At 42.6% G+C, this 25,706-nt stretch overlaps 1 protein-coding gene across 1 annotated transcript in view; it reads right to left on the minus strand.

Annotated features, from left to right (window-relative positions):
- The window catches only part of LOC139443253 (uncharacterized), a 76,546-nt gene extending 53,954 nt beyond the window's left edge, over positions 1–22,592 (minus strand). Inside the window, exons 1-11 of the mRNA XM_071224224.1 lie at positions 22,280–22,592; positions 18,732–18,793; positions 18,390–18,485; positions 18,092–18,232; positions 12,542–12,689; positions 12,088–12,271; positions 11,817–11,865; positions 10,965–11,061; positions 10,718–10,831; positions 8,762–8,902; positions 3,299–3,412 (exon numbers count right to left, since the gene is read on the minus strand). Coding sequence (XP_071080325.1) covers positions 3,299–3,412; positions 8,762–8,902; positions 10,718–10,831; positions 10,965–11,061; positions 11,817–11,865; positions 12,088–12,271; positions 12,542–12,689; positions 18,092–18,232; positions 18,390–18,485; positions 18,732–18,793; positions 22,280–22,592 — 1,459 coding nt within the window. The remainder of the gene's footprint in view (positions 1–3,298; positions 3,413–8,761; positions 8,903–10,717; positions 10,832–10,964; positions 11,062–11,816; positions 11,866–12,087; positions 12,272–12,541; positions 12,690–18,091; positions 18,233–18,389; positions 18,486–18,731; positions 18,794–22,279) is intronic.
- Positions 22,593–25,706: the final 3,114 nt, after the last annotated feature.

Raw genomic sequence — 25,706 nt, forward strand, 5'->3', positions numbered from 1 at the left:
CTTCTAACTGCAATCTACTTCTACTTCTTTCTATAGTCTTGGTCTATATGCAGAAAATAAATTACATAAATAGTAATATTGAAATCATACCAAACGTCCCTTGAGTCATCTGTTCCATATGAGGAGAATAAAGCTCATAGTGATTTACGGCGAGGTATCCCCCTAGAGTTGGAAAGTATGGTAGTTTGGAGTAAAGGAAACTAAATACTTTATATTAGGAGTTGGGGCCCACAATGTTTTTCAAGGTGAAGGGGTCAAACTGTCTAAAATTTAATTGGTCAAATAAGAATGTAAATCTAAACTTTCGGATTTTTGTTCGGAACAAAAAAAAAAAAACAAAACAAAACAAAAAACAAACAAACAAAAAAACCAACCCAAAACAATACCACCTTTTTAAGGCAATTGCGTTTTCTATGCAAGAAGCCAAGGTCCATGTTTGATGGGTATTGCTATTTAGTTTTAGATTTGTTTTATTATCGGATTTATTCCTCATGATATACATCATCGGTTGTTAAACAGTTAAACATGGCTACTTAATGTATGCGGTGGCAGCCAGTTTGACTGCCATTTTGGATTCCAATATAATGCAAGGCTGCGAAATGCAATCTTTGACCCGCCGAACCTAGTTAAAGACACCAAAATGACTGTCCTAACTGCTCTATGAACTTAGATATGGCCACTTGTATGTGGTAATAAACATTTTGGCGGCCATTTTGGTTTTGATATAAAAACATGCTCTGATGTTTTTGGTAAAGGCAGAAATGAAATCTTTGACTTCTCAAACCTAGTCATAGACACAAGGATGACTGTCCTAACTGCTCTTTGAGCTTAGATATGGCAACTTATATGTGGTAATGCATATTTTGGCGGCCATTTTGAAACAAAGGTGGTAAAACCCTAAAAGCTGCCACCGCTGCAATGCTATCACACATTTTCCAACTCTAGGGGTTCATACCTTGCCAAAAATCGCTATGAGCATTATTCCTCTAACTTGATACCGGTGACCCTCTGGACCCATTGGACTATAAATCGCGCTGGGCAGGAACAAATTTGGGATATTGGCGACCTTTTTCTGTTGAACCTCCAACTGTCTTTTCTGGAGGCGTAGAAGGTCCACCGTGACCTGAAGGCTATAATATCTCTGCACGTCCTGTGCGACCTGTTGTATCACGTCAACAAACAAGGAGCGGGAAGACCAGGGTTGCTGATACAGTTTGGCCTTAAACTGCGACGAAGAGCCTTCATTGTGCCGGCGTGGTGAGTGAGGTCCAAAATCTGCGTAAGCTTGTCTTGTGTAAGGTTGAATAATCCCCGAGTAAAGGCATCTTCTTGGGAATGAGTGGAGAGAGAGACAGAGAGTGCGTCCATGGCTGACAAAATAGTAGACACAAGTGGGAGGGTACGTCCGACTGTTGTATCCAAGTGCGTTATGTCCCGATCTTCAACCACGTAGTAGACATGCCATGAGTGTCTGTGTCTTCAAGGATGAAGCGGGGGATATGGAGACGATCCGTTAGCCTCGATATTGGGATCGCCCAAAGTAGAAGCCGCACCACCCGAGCCGGGTAGGGTCAAACGGGAGGCAACCGGAAATGGAACAGGATCAGTAGGTTGAGGAGTCGATGAAGGATCTGAATGGTGAAGTGAGTACAGTGGATATTGCTTTCACAGGAGAATTAAACGATGATCCCTGTGATCCCAACTCGTGGGTAGGTTAGGTGGACAAAGGTCAGGAGGAGCCAACCTAGAAGGATTACACTCTGGCGATCTGTGCGCCGAATAAGAATGGCTCCGAGAATGACTTATCGTTCTTTATACGACGACGAACACCAATCCTGTGAACTGTGAGGTGGGCAGGCGTAGCTGGCAGAAGAGCGGTATCGCGGACGCTGGTAATAAGCGTCTTGGTAGATCGGGTAGGTATCCCATCTTCTATGGGCCGCGTAGGTATCCACCGCCACAGGGTCCCGTGAGGGTAGCCGCTATGCTGGTAGTCGACGATGGATGACCGGTCTCTATCGTTAGTCGAAGACAATCGGAAGCGTGATCGATGACGCTCATGGAAACTCAATCAAGAATGCCGATCCTGTGAGCGAGAATGCTGATCCTGTGAGCGAGAGCGCTTATCTCGGGAGCATGAACGCCGATCCTTGGAGCGGGAGCGCTGATCCTGTGAGCGAGAGCACCGATCGTGGGAAGGGGAATGCCGATCAGTCATCTTGGAGGGTGAATGTTGTACCGAAGTGTGACGATTTCAAACGACCCAAGATGAAGTCGTATCGACGACCGTATCTCTAGCCCCCAGGGGGGCTGCAGAGCTAGCCGAATCCAAGAGCGGGACTTTAAAAGGACTGGAGCAATCTGTCGCTGGTATAATGAGAGCCAGACCTGGGTTGATCAGACAGACAGAGCGCACCTGTATATCTTGCTTTGGAGTTGTAGACAGGTCGCGAGAGGACAAGTCGTCTGTAAGGAAGCTGTCTGAGAAGGTGTCGTCTGTGACAGAAATTACAGGTTCGACAGGATTGTCTTTAAGGCGTATTGAGCTGGTACTAGCTTTGGAATACCCTGCTTTGGAACGGCGATCGGCAATACGACAACAACATTGCAGGTAAACTTTAAAAGCCAAGTTAGTTAGAGAATGACATTCCGCACATCGCGAACCCAGGGTGCACTGTCCCCGACAGTCGCAACATAATGAGTGGGGGTCGGACGTGGAATAGGTATGTCTGCATTCTTTACAAGCAGGACGTGAATTGTCCTTCTTTTCCATATTTTTCTATTTAAGATACTCGAACAAACTGGCGAAGGACAATAATTCTGTGATGTTTTCAAACACGTCGCCACACGGTTGTGATGAGAAAGAGAATGAATTGGTAGAGGCGCACACATGGTCAGTTCAAGCAGGCACAGCGTGCACGAAAGGCACGTAATTGACCTAGCTTTTGGACGTAACCATGGAGATGCAGGGGGGCTTGGGGGGCTATATTTAGTTTTAGAAGCTGGAAACATGATTCAAGCATATTCCCACATAGGATCGAAGAAAAAGGGAGAAATGCAAAATGTGAGATAGGATAAGTTTAAAAATCAAACATTGTCTTTGGCTACATTTCGCAAATGAAGCTACTTTATATGTAAACACACACATACACACACGCGCGTGCGTGCGTGCGTGTGTGTGTATATATCTTTTAATAATTCATACAAACCAGTTGTGCCAATCATTATTGTGACTGAATATAGAATATTGATGGAAGCAGAGAAGTAAGTGTTGGATGTAACAGTAAATTAAACTTACTATTCTGACAGTTTGGACCACTGAATCCAGCAGCGCAGATGCAATTACTGGCCAGTTCATCTCCACACGTTCCCGGGTAACACCAGGTGCTGTCTTGTCGCCATGAACATGCCTCTAAAGTTGATAAACAGAAAATCATATATTCGACGTGCGTTGAAAAATATTTTTCGGGAGGTGGGGTAGCCTTTCCGTTAAAAAAATTGTTCAATACCCTGAAGGGTCAGGATCAATTGCCCACGTGGATACAATGGGTGAATCCCATTTCCGGAATCCTCCACTGTGATATTGCTGGAACATTTGAAAAAAAGTGGCCCAAAACCATACTCACTTACAAGTACAATAGCTCCTAACTACAAATATAGCAATTCCAAAGACTTGTAGAATTTTCCTATTCGGAATATTCTATAAGTAATACGTTACCACTGTTATACCGAGGCTGTTGTCTCCAACAACTGCTGCTATAGCAAAATCTACCACAGAGATCTCAATTACCTCATGCAGCCACCTAGCTGCCATGTGACACCCTTCACTCTTGTCTCTTGCGAGAGCAAGTGCTCTGGGGACGGACGGGCGGGCAGCAGCCCAGTGGTAACGTATTACTTATAGAATATTCCTAATAGGAAAATTCTACAAATTACATTAAGTAATACGTTACCACTGTTATACCAAGGCTGACTACCACAGTAGGTGGTGGGGAGCACCTACAACCCGACTGCTAACTGCTAGCGTTCCTTCCGACCAGCGGAAGTAAACACCAAGGCGGAAGCACTTGATGCGCATGCACCTAGCTAGGCGTTACCCTATAGGAATACCAAAACACTGTCAAGCGCATACCGTAAGGCTCAATCGTCATTGCCAAAACGATTGGTGACTCCATACGGCCCCACTGGATAGGTATTTCATCGCCGCAGCGGATGAGAACACTGTATCCGCGTGAGCTAAATCCTAGATCAGGTTAAACAGTCGAAAGAGGGAAATTAATTTCATTCAGACCGTATATCCCAGAGCAAGCCTACTAAATGTATGCATAAGGCGCGTGACCTAATTCCAGTATTCGTAAGCATGTATCACAAGGTTGGAAAACACGACAGACAATTAAATGCATAATTGTCAAAATACAAATAAGGACAAAACACACAAAAAGCCGCCTCACCTGTGGTGTGTGTGCGCTGGTTTGCAGGACCCCCACTCCTGTACCCACGGCGTGGGAACATTGGAGACAACCCAGATTGACCACCGTGCAAGGACTGACGACTGCGGAGTTTGGAATCGCGCTGGACACACCCCCTAGATGACCGCTTGTGCCGCGATCAACAGCCCAAGACGGTGCACCCCCTCCACGTCTTCATCAGAAACCTTCCTGAGGTAATGATTGGCAAAAACCGAGTCAGAACGCCAGTAACAACCTCGTCATATTCTGTGAACAGAGATATTTGTAGACCCCCGAGACCGGTACGCCAGATTGATGACAGAACGAAGCCACAACGCAATCGAGTTATGTCAACCGTGCGATTAGGGTTACACGATATGAACAGACGGTCACGCCCTTGTCTACGTTCATTCGAAGCCTTAAGATAATACTTAAGGGCCCTAACCGGACACAGCGCCCTGTCCTCAGTATCAGCAGGATGTAAGATTTCTTTGAGTGATCTTCCAGTGAATTCTCTCTCCGTTTGCCCGATCCTCTTATTCTTGGCGACGAAGCCCATGAGCAGGCCCAGGCGGACTGCTCCTTCGTCACCCCTATCGAATCGTACCTTGGCGACATCGAGTGCATGAATTTCGGATACACGTGCCGCCGTGGCAAAGGAATAATGCTGTTTTCAAAGTCACATGCCGGAACGAAGCACTGGGCAAGTGTTCATACGGAGCTTCCGTAAGTGATTGCAACACTAGGGAAAGATCCCAGGCCGGTGCCCGAAGGCGGCCCTTCTTAAGATCGTGCTGTTTGAAACCCTTGATAATACCCCGTATCACCAGCTCTTTGGAAAGACTGGTACCCCCGGAGAGTTTCCTGGTCTCTCGCAACTGAGACATGAAACGAGCAATATCCTGCACAGATACCTTATCTGGCGAATGAATGTGATGTTTACAACACCTCTTCGTGAAAATAACCCAACGTGCATTATACACCTTCTGGGTAGAATCACAATGCATACTAACGTATGCCCAAGATGCCCGGCGAGAAAAACCTTTACTCCTCAGACGCTCGGTGACAACATCCACGCGTGCAGATTGAACTGCCCTGCGTTTGGATGAAGCTGACGGGTGTGAGGGTGGATCAAGAGACTGCGTGACTTGGGTCAGCAAGTCGGGGTACCACGATCTGTTCGGCCACATGGGCCCGATCAGTAAGATTCGACAGCGAACTCCTCGGAGCCGGCTTAGAATGTGTGGTATGAACGCTGTCGGCGGGTAAGCATAAGCGTCCAAGCCCGTCCGGTCTAACGCGAGAGCATCGTGATCGATGGCCCTCGGGTCCGGGACTGGTGATACAAACAACGGGAGTTGATTGTTGAACCGCGGTGCGAACAGGTCGACCATCAGACGACCCAAACGTTCGCACAGCCACTGAAACACTGCTGGGTTCAGCATCCACTCTGTGGGGCTCGGATCCTGAGGCCTTGATAGAGCATCGGCCAGTACATTCCGCACACCTGGGATGTGACGGGCGCGTATCTGGCACGGGACACTGTCCACAAGAGCGTAAAACTCGAACGTGAGATCGAGTAGCGAGTGACTGTGGGTTCCCCCCAGTTTGTTCACATAGGACACTACCGTCGTGTTGTCGGTCGCCAGCATGAGCCGGGCGTCGACGAGACGATGCTTCCAGTGATTGTCTGCGTTGATCACTGCCTTGAACTCGAGACAATTGATGTGAAGACCTAGTTCGTCTACGCACCACAGCCCCGAGCTCACCTCTAGCTCTAAATGGGCGCCCCAGCCCACTATAGAGGCGTCTGTATACAGGTTCAACGTGGCCAGGTGGGGCCGCATAGAGACTCCTGATAAGACATTGTAAGGGACCGTCCATCACTCCAGATGCGGTCGGAGCCGATCCGGGAGGGCGACGGTCGCACTGTTCACCTCCGTTGCTAACAACTGGATTAAAAACCGTTGCAGCAGGCTGAGTTGGAGATGACCCGTTCGGTGCAGTCCTGGGCTGATACAAGTAGCCCTAACAGCTGTTCCCAAAAGTGAACAGTCTGTTGCACCACTAAGACTTTGGCAATCATCGCCTGAATCTTGTGCCACCGGTCTGGGGGGACAAAGAGGCGATGGGTCACCATGTTGAACGGACCTCCGATGAACTGCAAGTTCTGAGAAGGGGTTAACTCGCTCTTTGGGAGATTGATAATCCACCCCAATTGCTCCAAGAGCCGACGTGTGAAAACAAGATGGCGTGACAGGGTGTCCGTCATTCGATTTGCTACTAGCGAGTCGTCCAGGTACGCGAAGTACCGGACACCACTCCGGTGGAGGAACCCCACTATGGGGGTGGTTAACCGGGTGAACAGCCAGGGAGCGGATGAAAGACCGAATGGGAGTACAACCCATTCGTAGTGCCTGCCTTGAAAGACAAACCTGAGATACTTGTGATGATCCGGGTGAATCGGAACATGCAGATAAGCATCCTTCAGGTCGATCGAAGCGAGCCAGTCGGCCGGCATGATCAGTGTTTTCAGGTCCGCCAAACTCAACATTCTGAACTTGGGCGGCTTGCGCAGGTAGAACTCGTTGAACGATTTCAAGTTGTGAATCATTCTGAGTTCGGCACTGTCCTTGGGAACGAGAAATATCCTGGAGTAAAACCCCGGTGTTATTTCTGGTAGAGCTAACTCCCGAACTGCCCTCTTCTCCACCAACCTGCCGATGGCATCGGCGAGGAAGGGAAGATTGGTTTCCGAATAGAAACCTGCCAACGGGGCAACGGTGAGGGGCGGATTCGCTTTGAGATCGAGCCGATAGCCGTACCGAATCGTGTTGACCACCCACTGGCAACATACTCCAGGGAAGCATTTAAACCGAGCAAGCAGTTGTAAATGCGCTGGTCTCGGTCCGTAGAAGAACCTTCGACCAGACTGGCCGCTGCAGCCAGGTATGTGTCTCCGTGAGACATTGCCAGCATGGAGCGTCGAGCGAGGGTGTCCAGCTGTTGCAAGGTACCTTGTGGTACCGTGGCAACCAGTGGGGCATGGACCCCCAAACCCTCCACATGGGCTTCCGCGGAAGGACCAGCCTCGGGAACGGCAAGGTCATGTACCGGGAAAGACCCTTTTCTCCACGACGGTGGAGGTAACGGGAGACCCCGACCGGAGGCAGCTGTGAAGGCCTTCTCCAAAGAAGGCTTATTCCCGTGCATCAAGGTTGATGCCGGGAAAGCCTTGTCGGACGTCTCGTCGTACACCTCGAAGAAACCCACGGAACCGTGAAATCCCCGCGGTATCGGCAGGGGCTTTGGCATGTCCTCGAAGAGGTCATAAACCATGGCCACGTGGTCCTTAACCGATAGCGGAAGCAACGGTTCGGGGGAAGGACCAGTAACCACGGCAGCTGCCGCCACCGAAGAGACCAGGGACGGAACAGCCAGTGGCCTATCTTGTGATAAGGCCGCCAGCTTGGAGTCCACAAGTTTCGACAACAATGCGGCGATGGAATCCCCAGACAGCCCAAGGGCCGCAAAGGGATCCGCCGCAGCCGAGGAGGTGGTACCCGCACGGGACTGGACGTACAGTCGGTAATGCTCAAACTCCGCAGGCCCCAGACCTTCGCACAGGGTGCACCGGGTGTCCCCGCAAGGAACCCTGCACCGCGGGCAACGATCGTGGGGATCCCTGGACGACAAAAAATTTCAGCACACCGCGCAACTCCGAGGAGCAGGGGTAGAGGGGGTGGAGACTGGGGACAATTCCATGTCAGACATTGTTTGTATTCTATAAACAAAGAACAAAACATGGTTACAACGCACGCACCACAATGATTCACAAACGAGCATTTTCACAAGAAAATAAATGAGCAATGTGAACATATAACATACACATATAACTTTTATATAAAGAAATAAGTGATGTTAGCCCCCAAAACATACGCCCCATAAAAGCACAGTTTATTAGAGAATAAACTATAATAAATATCACCAAATATTAAAGGAACGCTTCAGCAGTAGATATACACGTCTTGCTACGCAGACGAAGAAGACAAGAGTGAAGGGTGTCACATGGCAGCTAGGTGGCTACGCACGTGCTGCATGAGGTAATTGAGATCTCTGTGGTAGATTTCGCTATAGCAGCAGTTGTGGGAGACAACAGCCTTGGTATAACAGTGGTAACGTATTACTTAATGTAATATGACATGTAACAAAATAGCAACAACTCAAACTAATTGTTTCAACCCAACTTAATCAGACCAATACTCGGGGAATAACCTTCGCATTGCCACTTATCTTTTTCTAAGCATCCTTACTTTTGCAGTTTTTTCTGTCCTTTGAAATAACATAAGCTCTCTGCCCCGGCCCTTCTGTCACAACTCCTTCACATCGTGAGCACACTTGGCAGTCAGTACAAGGACACTCCTCGGCTTTACAGTTGGCAATATGCTGGCATCCTGGATAAATAGAGCACTTGACAAGTCACTGGAAGTGGAACTTCGGAAAGATGATATATGGGCAATAAACCTTACTACAAGAACATAACTTTCTGGGGACTGAGCGAAGCTCATCACTACTTCAACCATGGCTCCTTTGTCTTTGACTGGGTATTAACCGAGTGAATTGTCAGTTAAACTACAATCGGCAATAAGTGAACTTCTTTTTTCTCTTATCATAGCCCTTGATGATGAAACAATTTCACGATAAGCGTGTGTTGCCAGCAGGATTGGAATCCGCGAAGTGTAAATGTTAGCAACGGTTTAACAAGGGTCAGATCTGATGTTTAACTGTCCATTTCAATGATAAAACATTGGATCCATGTGATCTATTATATACATATTCCTCAGAAGACAGTACTGAGACTGAACTTATAAAAGGTATAACACTTTAATTACTTACTTGAAAAGAAAATTGATGGTGGACCTATCATTAAAACTACTATAACCGGTCATTGAATTCTGATTCCAGGTGCGCCTTATTTTAGTAACATGAATTTGCTTGTCTAAGGATGTAACCGTCAGCACTATCCCTACACTAACCCTTGCACCATCTCCCGTACTAGTCATACACTAGCCCTACATTACTCCCTGAAGTATCCATGCACTACCCCAACATTAACACCGCCCCCCCCCCCCCCCCCTCAACACACATTGCATTACCGCCTGCAACCCCCCATCACCCTTCACTATTTGTCGCAGTCAAACAAACATGTTTGTTTACGCATTATTACCAAATTGAATATAGGAACAAACACTGTGATAACTACAGAGATATAAATTGATCACAAATATACTTACCATGAAGACACAGGCACAGAACCCATCAGCAAAATTAATGTAGAACGTTACATTTTGATAGACAGTAGTCGTACTCTACCATTGATAACAAAGGCTATTGATCCGAGCTGATCCATCCCCATGAAAGAATATTTGCTGACAAAAGCGACAAAACCCTTACCATAATCATGAGAAATCTCTGTTCAAAGCAGAGTCCATCATGGGAATCCCCCTTTATCACATGCATGCATTTATGGATCCCTATCAATCTATGATGATGAAGAGTGTTTGGAAAAGGTGAGCGTGTTGTGCCCAACCGGTGGCACTCGTCACAAACACATACAAAGACAAGGCAATTTATCACCTGTACAAACACAGGAACGCATAGTACAGGTCAAAATCGGGAATTACATGTTTGACAGTTTTACTAGGGTCTTGAATGTTGTAATCGCAATGAAACAACGTTTGGTCAAGAGTCGTTTGACGATGTTTGAAATGCTCGATTATCCATAAGTTGTGGCATGTTGACACCAAAGGCAATCTTGTGGATATTTTATTCTCACCTGAATCTTTGTACATAGATCTAAATATTAAACAAATGATGCGGTCTCTTTGGTCTTTTTTATTTCTAATTGAGTTGAAGAAAAATCCCTATTTGACAATTATTGAACACTATCATATCATCAATATACCTAAAGTTGGAAGTTAAACTTCTTGGTTAAATTCCTGTTTTTGATATTGCTTATCAGCAATACAGACTCATATACACAAAGAAACATACCACGAAGGTGGGGGGCTTACTTTTTACCTATCTATCCCAAAACATTACATTGATGGCATCTATGAGGAGGTCCAGCATTTATCATAAAAATGTACATATATACAATACTCAATGTACTTCAAAAATTGCTTTTCCTAGGCGCACTCTTTTCCATGAATACTACACACACAAAAACAGATGTTTGCATATACCTGTCTGTTGGTTGTAGTACTTACGGTAACATTGTTTTTCAGTTGTGATCAGCCTATAAAAGTATCTTGAGTCTGAGGGTAGACATTTAGCACAGGTAGTGCACCGCTGGCTGCGACAGTACTCAATACTTGAACATTCTGTGACATAGTCAGAAAGGGTATTAATGTAAGAAGATAATAGTATCTTGGACACATAATTACACAAAACATTTATGATTTAATACAACTTAAATAAAGTTTGTTTCACAAAAAAATAATATTGTACACTTACCACTTTGGACCGAGACAGTTCTCTCGTTTGTATATGACCCCCCAATCCAACACCCACAATGGAATACAAGCGTTCTTGAATCTTCATATATTTCAACCTAAAATCCAGGAATAAAACCTGCATGTTCACATATTTGTTGTTTTCCATTATTGTATCATTATTAGGTGTATACATTTACTGAACATCGAACCATATACAGTCGACCACCGTTGTGTCGAAGTTGAAGGGACCTACGCAAATACTTCGAGGTATCTGAGGTTCGATACAACCGAAAATGATAAATGAATAAGGAATACGCAGGGGCCAAGCTTTTACTTGGAAACAACTTCAAAGTTCGAAAACAACTGTGTTTGACTGTACGTTTATCTGTCACATGAAGACGCAAAACAAACTGGAAGAAACACATTGTAAACCTGCACTTAAGCAGACAGAAACATTCCATATCTATAAAGTGTCTCTCTTAAGGGTGATGTTAAAGAACAGAGCATATGTTAGTTATATGTAGACTGGTACAAATTCACTTTCTTTTTCGACAATGTCAGCGAAACATCGTTTACCTGAAATGATTAATAAAAACTATCAATAAAAAAAACTACACTCAGGTTGAACATCGGTTTTCACTTAGGTTGGGTTTTATGTGTTCACCAGTGTATCAGTGACATGTTCTAATGTTCTTATTTGTAGCAGAAATGCAGAATTGTTTCAGCCTGAGGTTTCCTACTTTTATTTGACTCATACACTGTGGGATAGCCTAATGATAAGAACATTAGGACATCACACCCCAGACCCGTTTCGAAGCATTACATGGGTATCTAGTCACTGATACTTAGTGATTGCATCTTTACATTATACCTTATTCAGATGCCAGCCGGCGAAAGAGCCTTTGCTATCTGAGCGAATTCTGTGAAAAGAGAAATTGAACTTTAATCAAAACAACATTCAGGATATGCCCGAGAAACATAAAACACAATTACTAGCTCAATTAATTCGAGTCTGTTAGTTAATTCTTAACATTTTCTGCTATATATCACATAATTCACCCCAACAGTTGGAATACTAATCGGGTATTTTTATTTGTTGTTTAATATGGAATATCGAATTCTTTGAGTTTGTGTTGACAAACCTGATTTGATACAGTCGTCCTATATCTCCAACATTCATATAAGTCGTATCGACATCATTCTTTTCAAAGCTCCCAGAGAGTTTTTTTTCACTGCTACTGCTAGTCCGGCCATACACCAGCAAATACAAACCAGAGTCTGTGCCAGCAAGAAATTTGTCACTTGTATAAACTTTTACTTGGAGTCCTGTAAAACGATTTTGTGGAACTGGATTATGTAGAATAAGTGAACATCCATCAATACTCCTCCAACCCCTACGAACACGCACACACTTAGTTATATGGACGTTTACTACGTTTACAGCTGTAAAACTGGGAGATGCAAAATAGTACAACTCATTCATCCATCCATCATCCCACCCTCGTGCACTTAACCAACATCCAGTTACGCACATAAACCATTACTTATATCAACTGATATTACGTTATGATTGCAAAGTATAAATGCTCGACATACCTCGATTGAGAGCTGCTCGAACCCTCCTGATGGCCGGTCCAAATACCTGAACCGACTGAGTGCAGGTGAAATATTGACTTTGTGACGAGAGGGTGTTTGTCACTGTCACTCCATCTGGTCGCCAGGTACAGCCTATGTCTGGATCATGCTAATGGAAAACTGAATTCCGTCACTCAAAAAAGGGGAGATGCATGGTCAAAAGATATAACTGCAGCACGAGAAAATAATGTTGATCCACTTGATATAATAATTTGGGCGGTGGGGTAGCCTAGAATTTAAAACGTTCGCTCGTCACGCCAAAGGCCCGGGTTCGATCCCCCATATGGGTACAATGTGTGAAGCCTATTTTTTGTGTCCCCCGCTGGTATTACCGGAATATTGCTAATAGCAGCGTAAAATGATATTCACTCACTGACATAATATTTGAAATTGCCAGATGGAAGTTGTTATGTCTTCTCAATATACCACAGTATATATAGTTTGAAGATAGTAGGTTTATTGTGCTGAGTGTTGAGTATACAGCCTCCACATGGTCAATGATCTCAGGGAGCTCACTCTCACCTCTCTTCAGTCATGCAGAACAGAGCTAGTAATGTGTAGGCGGTAGAGCACCTAACCATAGTCATATATAATATAGATAACCCTACATCCCCCTTTCTAGGAAAGATAATTGGAAACTTTAAGTAACTGAAATAAAGTAAACATTAATGGATTCTACATGTTCTAGTTACAGAAAGATATATGCCTAACACATTTAAATGCATTTAAACACAAATATGCAATAACAATTGCAAATAAATGATCATACTTTCTTAACTGAAATTAACATTTGACACTTCAAAGCATATGTATTATGCATAACATTATATTGAAAATAAAGCCTTAACACTTAGTCAATGTTACTAGATCATTCTAGTTAAACAGTACTCTTTTTAAGTGTTTTCTAAAATAGAACATTATAACGATCATTGCTATAACTTCGAAATTACTGATAAAACATCGCTGTTGAATGCTATTCCAATACAATGAAATATGCATTTCAAAGATCAAGTCTTTTTGGTGGTTTTGAATGTCTACCACTTTTGAATTGCACACATGATGGACTGAGAGGATTAACTTTAACTGGAGACTTAGAGTTAGTATTGTCTTGTGACCACAGACTTGCACTTCTAGGACTGCTGTTGACAGTTGGTGGGATCACTTTGCCACTTGTATCCTCTTTTCCAGGAATTAACTTGAGATCACATCTATTGCGCCTCACCTCCCCCTTTGGGGTTGACACAATATATGACCGCGGGGTGTCGGCTTTACCGACCACTTTTGACTCCGACTGATTTACCCAAACACAATCACCAGGTTTGAGCTCAGACATTGGTCGCACATTATGATGATGATCATACTGATCTTTCATTATTAGTTTTTTCACAGATTCAGTTTGCTTGAATCTTTTCACATCCACATGTTTGGATTGTAGTTGTGTAGGATGACATGGCAAGCTTGTTCTCAGCTTTCTTCCCATTAGCTCACTTGGAGATAATCCACCAGATACAGGTGTTGACCTGTATTCCAACATTGCAAGATATGGATCATCAGCTTTACGCAACATATTCTTGCATGACTGAACAGCTCGCTCAGCCTCTCCATTGCTTCTTGGATACAAGGGGCTGAATGTGATGTGAGTAAAGTTGTACTGTTGAGCAAACTCACGGAAGTCCTGTGAAGAATACTGAGGTCCATTATCTGAGATAACTACCTCTGGTATCCCATGTCTAGAGAATACAGATTTCAAACTGTTAATGATACTCTAGACAGCTTGATGACTTCTATGTAACTTGAGAAGTAGTCAATGACCACTATGTACATTGATTTGTTGAGTTCAAACAGGTCTGTACCTACTCTCTGCCAAGGTCGACCAGGAATTGGTGTTGGTAGGAGAGGTTCAGTTGGATTTCTCCTGTACTTTTAACAGATTTTGCAGTGTTCTACAACAGATCTGATTTCTGCACTCAGTCCTGGCCACCATACCGCTGTCATTGCCCTCTCTCGACATTTACGGATTCCTTGATGTCCCGCATGAATCTTCTCGAGCATTTGAGATCGAAGAGTAGGAGGTATCACCAGTCTTTTGCCTTTTAACAACAGATCATTCACCATAGACAAATCATGTCTCACTATGTACAGCTGCTTCTCCTCTGTTGACAGGGAATGGTATGCTGGCCACTTGTTCTGTAGGAATGTGGATATTCTGCCATACACTTTCTCTTGTTCTGAGGCTATTTCTGTGAACTTCGCATCGAAGCTGGTAGTTGTGACACTACTAGATCAACATAGAGATCAGTCTCTTGTTCAAAGTGTTTGTCTTCAGCTAGGAGGATTTCATCCACCGGTGATCATGACAGATTTTTGCCAGGTGTGTGGAACACAGAATAACTATATCGCATTAACCTCATTCTGAATCGTTGCAATCTTGGAGACAGATCACTAAGACATTTGGATCCAAGTATGGAAACAAGAGGTTTATGGTCAGTCTCTATTTGGAAGTGTTTTCCAAGCACATAATCGTTGAACTGTTCTGTTGCCCAGGTAATCGCCAGAGCTTCTTTTTCGATCTGTGCGTATCTTTGCTCTGTATCACTTAGAGACCTGGATGCCAAGATTACTGGTTTCCAGGATCCATCAGATTGTTTCTGTTTCAGCTCAGCTCCGATACCATATGATAATGCATCTGCTGATACAATCGTTTCTCTTGCTGAGTCATACAACGCCAGAGTTGGTGCGTCACCTTTTTGATGTTTGACTTCATCAAATGAGGCTTGTTATACATCACTCAATAGGATTGTAATGTCTTTATGTAGCAACTCTCTCAGGGGTTTGGTACCTTCAGCAAGTTTGTCAGAGAACTTTGACATCTGGTTCACCATACTGAGAAATCTTCTCAGCTCAGTTTTGTCTGTAGGAGGTTTCATGTAGACAAGGGCTTTGACTTTATCCGGGTCAGGTTGAACACCATTCTCACTGATGACATGTCCAACAAACCTCAGTTTAGTCTTGTTGAACTTGCACTTGTCCCTGTTGAGTGTGACACCATTATCTGCTAGACGTTTGAGTACTCTCATGAGACGCTTATCATGCTCCTCCTGAGTCGAGCCATAGATGAGTATGTCGTCCACCAGGCAGATTACACCAGGAAGATCTTTCAGGATTTGAGACATTGTTCGTTGAAATATCTCGGGTGCATTCGAGATTCCAAATGGCATCCTTTTGAACCGATGTCGGCCAAATGGAGTTATGAAAGTTGTTAACTTGGATGCTTTGTCTGACAACTTCAGCTGGTAAAAGCCTGAATTAGCATCTAAGCGAGTAAAGTACTTAGCACCTTTAATCTGACTGAGAATATGATCAACTGCAGGCATAGTGTAAATTTCTCTCTTCACACTATTGTTGAGCTGTGTTAGATCAACACAGATTCTCACTCCTGTCTTCCCCTTCGGAACGACGACAATACCTGAACACCAGTCAGTTGGATGTGTAACTGGTTCAATGACTTGCAGATCCTGCATTTTCTCAAGCTCTTTCTTGACCTTTTCAAGGAGTGGTATGGGTACATGTCTTGGTGTGTTTAGAGAACAGGGAACAGCATCATCAGTTAGTTCTATGTCATGTTCACCCGGAATTTCACCCAGACCTTTGAACAATGATGGAAAGTCTCTCTCCACATCATCGATTGTGATTGAGTCAACAAACTTGATCAACTCAAGGGCTGTTAAGGCTGGTCTCCCCAGTAGACTTCTGTCAAGGTTTCTCACAACATAGATGTCTTGTGATGTTACCTTGCTGCCTTTGGTTAGCTTCGGAGTAAACACCCCTATGACATCGAGTTTTACTTTAGCTGGGCCAAGTAATTTCTTCTTGGTCTTTACAAGTTTGACATTGCCAAGTTTCTTGAAACAGGTATCGGATATGGCAGTGACATCCGCACCACAATCGATCTTGAACTTCATCAAGGTGTCATTCACTTGAATGTTTGTCACCCATGGGCCTTCATCAATATTTCTTGATGTATCACTCAGCTGTCCAATGAAAAATTTGTCTTTATCAGAGTCAAAGTCTAGCACACATTCATCTACTTTTCTGCCTCTAAGACAAACAGAACTATAATGTCCCTTTTTGTTACATTTGTGACAAATAGACTCGCGTGCAGGACAATCTTGCCATTTGTGTGCAGGTTTTGCTCCGCATCGTTGACAATATGGTCTTCTTGACTTTGCTGAACTGTGTTTTCCATTCTTGGAAGCATGACTGGCCTTTGAAGAATTATTCTTTGATGATTGTCTGTGTGGTTTTGTCGGTCTTCTAGACTTGACTGCATCCATTGCTGCCACACTTGTGGCAGTCTTACGAAGTTGAGATTGTTGATTCTTAATCATTTCTCGTTGTCTTGCCATCTGTACAGCTTTGACTAGTGTCAGTTCATTATCTGCTTGCATTTTAGCACTTAATGCACTGTCGCTAATTCCTACGACAATTTTGTCCCTTATTAGATCATCGTGTAGTGTACCGTAGTCACAATGACGAGCTAAAACGTACAATGCATTGATGAACGAGTCCACAGTCTCACCATCTTCTTGTATACGGCTGTTAAATACAGCTCTCTCATATATCACATTATGAGAAATTACAGAGTGTCTCTGAAACTTATCAATCACTGTTTGATATGACTTCATTTCTTCATCTGTCAAATTCAGAGATGACAGGATATCCTCTGCTTCATCTCCCATATGGTAAATGAGTGAATTGATTTGAACTTCATCTTCTGCTTTAGTCAAAAGAGATGACTGTCTGAATCGGTCAAAACGACGTGACTATTTTGGCCAAGATTCTGGTTTTGTGAAGTCAAACTGTTCAGGTGGGTTCACCCTGTATGCTGACTGTGGTAATAACTGAGGTAACTGTGGTTGCTCTTCGTTATTTGCCATTTTATCACACCAGATGAAAATTTCCAACACTTCACAAAAAGCACATGGACTTCAATAAGACCTTCAGTTTTAACAAGTTCATCAAGTAAAATCTTCTTTTTGACTATTGTAGTTGCTAACCTGGTTAATAATATCCTGATCCCACTTAAATTCTGACACCATGTTATGTCTTCTCAATATACCACAGTATATATAGTTTGAAGATAGTAGGTTTATTGTGCTGAGTGTTGAGTATACAGCCTCCACATGGTCAATGATCTCAGGGGAGCTCACTCTCACCTCTCTTCAGTCATGCAGAACAGAGCTAGTAATGTTTAGGCGATAGAGCACCTAACCATAGTCATATATAATATAGATAACCCTACAGAAGTAACATATAGTACTTTTGCCGATCTTCACACAATTTTCACACAATTTTCACTACTATTACGTCATTTACGCCCAATGGAATCTGTCTCTGTGGATGACCGAGACTGGTTACACTCTGGCATTGGCGTTTTATGGTATACAGATGACAACAAAGAGACAGATGCCAAAGTCAGGACTACTAATATATTAGGTTGGTTACAATTACCTCAAACCAAATTAATTTGATTCTTCCTATGTGTGTTGAAATGTCCTCCCCAGTTTTCCCTTTCTCCCACAAGGCTGGCCGGTCAGGATAAAGGCACGTCCGAGATACAGTCCCTCTCTCTCCCTCAATGTACATACGCAGCTGTTGGGGTAAAGAGAATTGTCATTAAACAAGTGCAATATGGATACACTAGGTCCGCGCTTCATTAACCCATACCCTTTATGTCATGTCTTCATTCGCTGATAACAGCCCATACGTCAATTGACTCAACATTTATACACGAACAGACAACACTCACACAACAGCTTGGGTTATCATGACGTCCCACCAGGGCAGAAAATCTGAATCCTTTAAATCCTCCTGGCAACAGCTCTAGTTGCCGTTGGTACTGATTCTGCAATAAAGTTTATTAAGTCTTCAACAGTGCATGACACTGTTATATATAGAAAATTATACCGGTGTGACATTCACCTTGATTACCACAACAACTATATTTTGTGCTCAGTAACCGCCTGGAGCAGGGGTTGTAAAATGGAAACACTGATAGCAGATTTAGATTTACAACAGGGTGTCCTAGCCAGCTTTGAGTCAGTTATAGACATAATCTGAGGAAAAAATAACGCCAACTTTAAATACTTACACTGTAATCCGTGAGTGCCACGGCGGGCGTTTCTTCACACTTGTATCTACCAGCGTCTGTAGCTTAATCAACATAAACAATCAGTCAGACATTACTAATTCCACACACACACACACACACACACACACAGACACAGACACAGACACACACGATCGTCAAAGGGACATGGACTACACGTGACGCCACCCCAACTGGGATGTGGTATATAGACAAAATAGCTACCCGATTCAACGTTCAAATACCGATACCAAATTGCAGTGAATACTTGTGTATATGTGCCCTAACCAATAACAGATAACTTCGTTTGTGCCCATGTGGTAGAGGGCACAGGTTCCAATACATATTGTACGTTTGCCACACACCACTTCGACCCTTATTTCACCTAAATGGCCCAATTATATTAGTCGGTTGCTCACGCCAAGCTTGGACATTTCTTCATGAAATCATGTCAAAATAATAAACTATTTCGTCATGGAATTTACTATTTAAAATTTTGTTTCACATCACATCATTAATTAGGGATACAAAAGTGCAGTTGGTATGTTGCGAATGTCAAGCCACCATTTCGGCAATTCGAGCGGGGAACATAAGAAATGTACCTCAATTGTCAGCGGGATGCATTAAAAATAATAGAATCAGTCTCAGCCAATCAGAATCAGACATTCATGTGTTAAGTAAGATCTGATAAAATGGGTTATTGACGTAGTATATGTAAACAAGTATACTGGGGCAGTAGTGTTCTGAAACATGGTAGACAATAGCTGCAAATATTTGTTGAAGTTTTGACCGAACTATTGTGAACCAATGTTCTAATATATGCTAATTGTTTACATTCTTTTTAGTGACTTTTAGTAATTCCAGTGAGGCAACACAAACAACTTCAAATAGTATACGATATATGTAACTGTTGGTGAGTTGGCCCTGTGGAGAATGCAATCACTTGCCAATGCAGAGGTAGACACTGGCTGACCAGCACATGTAGATCTGTATGTGCTTGTTGACCCGACCAGGTCATACCAAAAGACGTTACCCTGCCTGGGGCTCGGCATTAAGAGGACTGGTAAGCTCCAAATCAGTATACTGTGTCTGAGTGGGGTATTCATGTTACACTGTGGCATGGTATCTTAGTGGGCTGGCACTATAAAATCGGCATTGGTCCGGACTAGTACTAGCAGCAACACACACACACATAGATAAAATAGATAAAATACTAAAGTCCAAAGAGGAGCTGTATAATTATATATGTTTATACATGCATGCACCTCCCTATATTAAGTTCCATAATCTTGGACGTGATGTTAATCCCCATTTCACCTGACCTCAGCTCCTTGTTGAGACTAACCTACTACGAGACAGTCATAACGCAATCTGAAATCGAATAATTAGTGCTTCTTATCGCGTCTTACTGAGTATATCATGTGTAAAAATACCCTATTGCTTATTGAGCTTTGTCAAATGTCGTCTTATCAGCGACCATGCACCGATATTTGCACAATATGTTACCGTTGTTGCTTGGTAAAAGCAATACTACCAAAAGGAGCCCAATAAATCTATGCTTCAAAACTCGCATATAGCTGTGGTTTCCTTCCACTAAGTTTTAAGACTGTAAGAGGGTCAAATGTGTGTCTGTTTAATGGTTAATTTATGACATTAGTAATGTTTAAGCACTACTATTTACCTAAGGAGTTTGGTAAACGAACGTTAAAAAACAAAGATATTTCATGAAAGACAATTGAAATAACAACAGAGGAAGAGAGCTTGAATAAACTTTGGATTCAAAATACATATTTTATTAAGTCCGAATGATTTTACGCCGCTTTTAGCAATATTCAAGCAATACGGTGAGGGTAACCAATAATGGTCTTCACACATTGTACTCCAATGTTCGGCATGACGAACGAAGGATTTAATCACTATAGGCTACCCCACCGCCCCATGTTTTATATAGAAATCGACCATTTTAGTTTCGTATGAGTTAAATAATGCATGGGTAGACTGCAGTATTTGGGCCCCCACCTCGGAACGAACGTTTTTACGTGTATTACGGAAGTTGTCGAATGAATCACGTTCCACGCATGCGCAGTTCGTTATTTACGCTCGAAGCGCACTTCGGAACGAACGTTTTTACGTGTTTACGGAAGTTGTCGAATAAATCACGTTCCACGCATGCGCAGTTCGTTAATTACGGTCGAAGCGAGAGGATTTGTTGGCCGCCATTTTTCTACCGAACGCTGTCTGCGGTTCAGTATTTTCTTACACAGACAACACACGGGGGATTTAAAGTTAAAAAAACCCTTTTTTTCAAATAAATCGCACGACGGTAATTTCATTGAACAATATATTATGTTGGGCGAACAACACAGCGGGGTTCAAGGCAGGTACAACCCCACCTTTATGACATTTTAAAGTAATATACGGGGAGGGGGGGGGGTAAAGGGGGGATCGTCCCCCCTTTTTCAAATAAATCGCAACATGGTATTACTTCATTCATGAAAGCATGTGAATTTTCATAGGAAAATGATCATCGATGGATACTTTCTCATTCAAAGAAATCATGCATTTGAAACGTTGATTTCGTTTTGACTGCCATATAGATTCTAGGACCTAAGTCTGTGGATCCATCTGGACCTAGTTCAAATTCTTTTTCTGCTTACTTTTTCATCTTTTTCTAACGATCATTTTGCTTCCTAAGTTTAATAAATGTAAACACGGCTGGTGAAATAAGAAACTGATCAATTGAACAACTGAAATATTTCTTTTCTGATAAAATGTGAACAAAATAATTGTAATACATTCCCGCATTCGTCCCATACCTATGCAAAGATGTCTTCACTGTACTCCAAGTCGACTCTGTTTTCTTTGTACAAGCCACAGTTTATGAATTTACAAGTTATGAGCGAAGTTGCTTTCGTAGTAACGAGTCCATATAAGGAAAGTCACATGATCAGACACGTGACGTCTTACGTCATTTATGTCCCGCCCACAAACAACAATAAGTCGACAGTACGATAATTCGGCTTCACTTTCTATCGTAAAACTCTCGGCCCCCACCGGTGCGGAGTTTTAGTCCATACTTTTCACGTCCAGCTCATGTTTTTGGTCCTTTTTGCTAAAACATGTCTCCTAACGGAATCAAAGCTGCCTTCAGCCGAAGGCAGCGGTTTCCTTTCGGAAACCCCCGAAGTGGGGACCCAAATACTGCAGTATTTGGGTCCCCACTTCAGAACGAACGTTTTTACGTGTTTACGGAAGTTGTCGAATGAAAAACATTCCACGCATGCGCAGTTCGTTAGTTACGGTCAATAATGCAAAGAAAACATAACTTCTTTATATTTGAGTTGCACAATCAACATTGGGTTAAGGGGGCGGTGGGGTAACCTAGTGGTTATAGCGTTCGCTCGTCACGGCGAAGACCTGGGTTCGATGCCCCACATTGGTACAACGTGTGAAACCCATTTATGGTGTCCGCTGCCGTGATATTGCTGGAATATTGCTAGAAGCGGCGTATGACCACACTCGCTCGGTCGCACAAGCTTAAGGTGTCTTACCAAGCTGGCAACACTTGCCATGCCAGCCACTTTGGCATTCACACTGTCCTGTCCGGAATTCTCCTCCGTTGTAACAGTTCCTGTTACAGCCTTGCTGCTCCATTGGACGCCTCTCTAGGCCACACCTGCGTTGACAGTCTTCCCTTTGTTCCCCAGGCTGACAGCAGAGGGCAATGTCCCTCTTCTGGTATCCTCCCCCACATGGCGCTGTGCACACATCCCATTCTCCTACTTCCCAGGTACAGTCAGAACAACCTTGTACATAGACGATGGTATACCAGAGCCAACACCACACCCCAGCACGCAACATCATTGCGGCGCAATGACTGAGGAGTTTTGAGGATCTGCTTATACTTCCGGTGACAAACATCCGGTCTCGTGTCAATGGCGACAGCAGTGATGCGTCGGACTCTGGTGTAGCTTTGAAATACACGACATTGTCACAGGCATTAAAACACTCTAGTTATGTGGCACGAATAGCAAGTGAAGTGTTGATAAGTCAATACTGATCGGATAATCATCACACGGAACAGTGATGATGACGTTGAAATACGAGCATAAACAGTCGTGCTGTGACTCGTTTGATTGAATTTGTTGTTATATATTGTCAAAAAAGAAAGACGGTATTTGCAATTGCAATATGCTCCCAATTTATGCATCATACAATGTTATTGAAAATTTCCATTACATCTATCCTGAGCCTTTTTCCAATATTAAATGATCAGGATTCAGCTCTGACAAGGAACGTCACAGAATTATATTTATGAGTCCAGGGTAGATGATACAAACTATAGTCATAAGAAGACCTATTATGTGCATGTTGGCAATGTAAATTGTTATGATTTTTTTGTCAACACTTGTACTATATCAGAGTAATAATGTTTTTTTCAAAGAGACTTATAGGGGTGCCTGTGTTAATAGAGACCATACATTTTTAGATGATAATGTTATGTGCACTGAAAAATCAGGGTGTTTTTTTTCACAAACAAACTATTAATCTAATTCGTAAATAATGATGATTAAATCCTTGCAGTTATTGTATTTAAGATCTCTGAAAGGTGACCTCACTTTAATACTTAAATGCATTCTGTATGATGTGAATAGACTTGATCATTACAACCCCATTTAGCATTTGTTTAGCATATTCAGTTGAAAATACAATGTACATGCTTAATTTATTTGTTATATCTTGATGTAGGCATTGTAAGAAATTGTTGGTATTTTAGAAGTATATGTTATATGTTCTCAAAAGAGTTATTTTTCTTTTGCAGTTGGACCAGCTTAACTGCTTTCCATGTTTGAGGGGAGAAAGCATCTCGGACTGTAACAGATCTTCAGATTTCTTTGAATATTTTGTGGTCAAGCAATACATTGCCAATGAAAAAACAACTCTTGTTGTGTATACTGTTGTAAAAGTCCTATCTGAAGTACTGGTTCTGTAAATGATTTATGTGACCATCAGAATACACCATGTACACTGGACACTTGCTGGAATAGGACCTACTTGTCATCAACATGGTGTTGCAGAACATCTTGGGACTCGCATATAAAGTCCAGTGTGAATCTAGATACTGACACTAGTGACAGTGCATACTGTTGAAAATACTCCAATTCACACTGGCACAGCAATTTGTTCAGACTTGGCTTTTGGGAATATTTGCCAAGAATGTTTAATATTTTGAGAGTAATCATGACCTGGTAAAAAAAAGTACTGAATAAATCTAAAGCTTATTTATTGTTTTTTTTAAGTGTGGATAATGCCATACAAAAGAGAGTTGTTTTAATATTTATGGTATCAGCCATGATACTGAATTGATATTGAATATAATATCACAACAAAGCAATGTATGATAATAGTTTTTCAGTTTATGGGTCAAAATCTTCCTAGAAAATACATCAGATGCTCACCAATGAAAATTAAATATCACCAATGGATTAGCAGTTGTTCCTATAGGAAATTAATTCTTTGTTGAAATATCAACATGTCTTGATTTTGCATCGGCTGTATAAGGGTTCAGCCTGCAAATACACTGATTCATTGGACAATAGCCAATACTCATTATTCTTGACCAGTAATCTTAAAACAGATTGGTCCATATGAATACTGGAAAATGAGAATGTCAGTCACTCCATTTGTTAAGCTTGGCTTTATTGGCAGAATATTTGAAACACAAAAATAAATGAAAAATAGGTACAATTGTTTCTATCTCTGCCTCAAGTCAATGTTTTTGTACCAAATTGTGTTCATCAGTGTTCACTGAGTGATAAGTTGGATGTAGTAATGTTTTGGACTTCTGGCAATTGGGCCGGTTTATTTTTTACTATTTGCATATCTACGAACGCTTGACTATTATTGCTGAATTTCAAGTAATAATTGATTCTGAATTATGTGTACGTGCGTATGTATGTATCTCGGAACTAACTTAAATCACTGTCGTACATGTAAACATAATTCAGAACCACCAGGGGGTATTTAAAAGTATCAAAAATATTCTCTTGAGAGCCACTCTTAAATCATACCAGGTGATTCACATAACATTCTAGTGACAGATCCCGTTATAACCTGGGATAGAATGCGTCCCCAGCACCTTATTGCTCGTAGAGGCGACTTAATTTGGATCAAATAAATATTAGCATGGTAATCATAACAACACAGGCTCCGTTATGCTGCTCTCCGTACTCGACGACACCTCGTCATGACAAACTCCTTTGCCTTGGTACCGGCGCCATCAACGTCTTTTCTCTCCATATCTGTTACATAATTGCTGATTCATTGGACCAAGACGTTAAAACTGCCCCCACTGTGTTGCAAAACGAACATATTGCTTCAACGTTTTACTTTACTTTTAGGCAGCAGAATTCCTGCACGTGAACACAACAAATCCAATTACAGTCGTGTGACTGGATTGTCTTGTCAAGACTCCATTGTTTACATGCTGCCGTCCCAAAGCATGAACACTGCTGCGTTGCTTCCGGCAAAAAACCAAACACTTATTTGTTTCTGCAAATAGTACAGTGTAAGTGGCAGGATCTATCAGCAGGGTAAGGCATGCTGGCTCTTTTCGCGAACACTTGGTGTCATCACCAGTTTTCAGTGATACATTCATATATACTACAGTACTCAAAACAAAGTGAAGGGCCAAACGTATATCCCTGCGCGATCGTTAATTTGACATAAAAAAGACAGGAATTAGACATTTCTAATCGCAAATCCGATTGAATGTGTCCTAAAGCTTACCATTGTGGCAAATCATATGCACTATGCAACCACAACGTCTGTGAGAATCATTTGAAAAATCACCAATTCAAGCTGAGAAACAAGGGTCATCGAAACTGTTTTCATCACCCGAACACAGTGTTCCCCGATCATCGTGCGTTTGTTTTGTCAATGCATCTGCAATCTGTGTTCTCCGTGAACAGTTGGGAC

This window comes from Haliotis cracherodii, unplaced genomic scaffold (genome assembly GCF_022045235.1).
Source record: "Haliotis cracherodii isolate W230 unplaced genomic scaffold, xgHalCrac1.p SCAF_5, whole genome shotgun sequence".
In the NCBI taxonomy this organism is placed as follows: Eukaryota; Metazoa; Mollusca; class Gastropoda; order Lepetellida; family Haliotidae; genus Haliotis; species Haliotis cracherodii.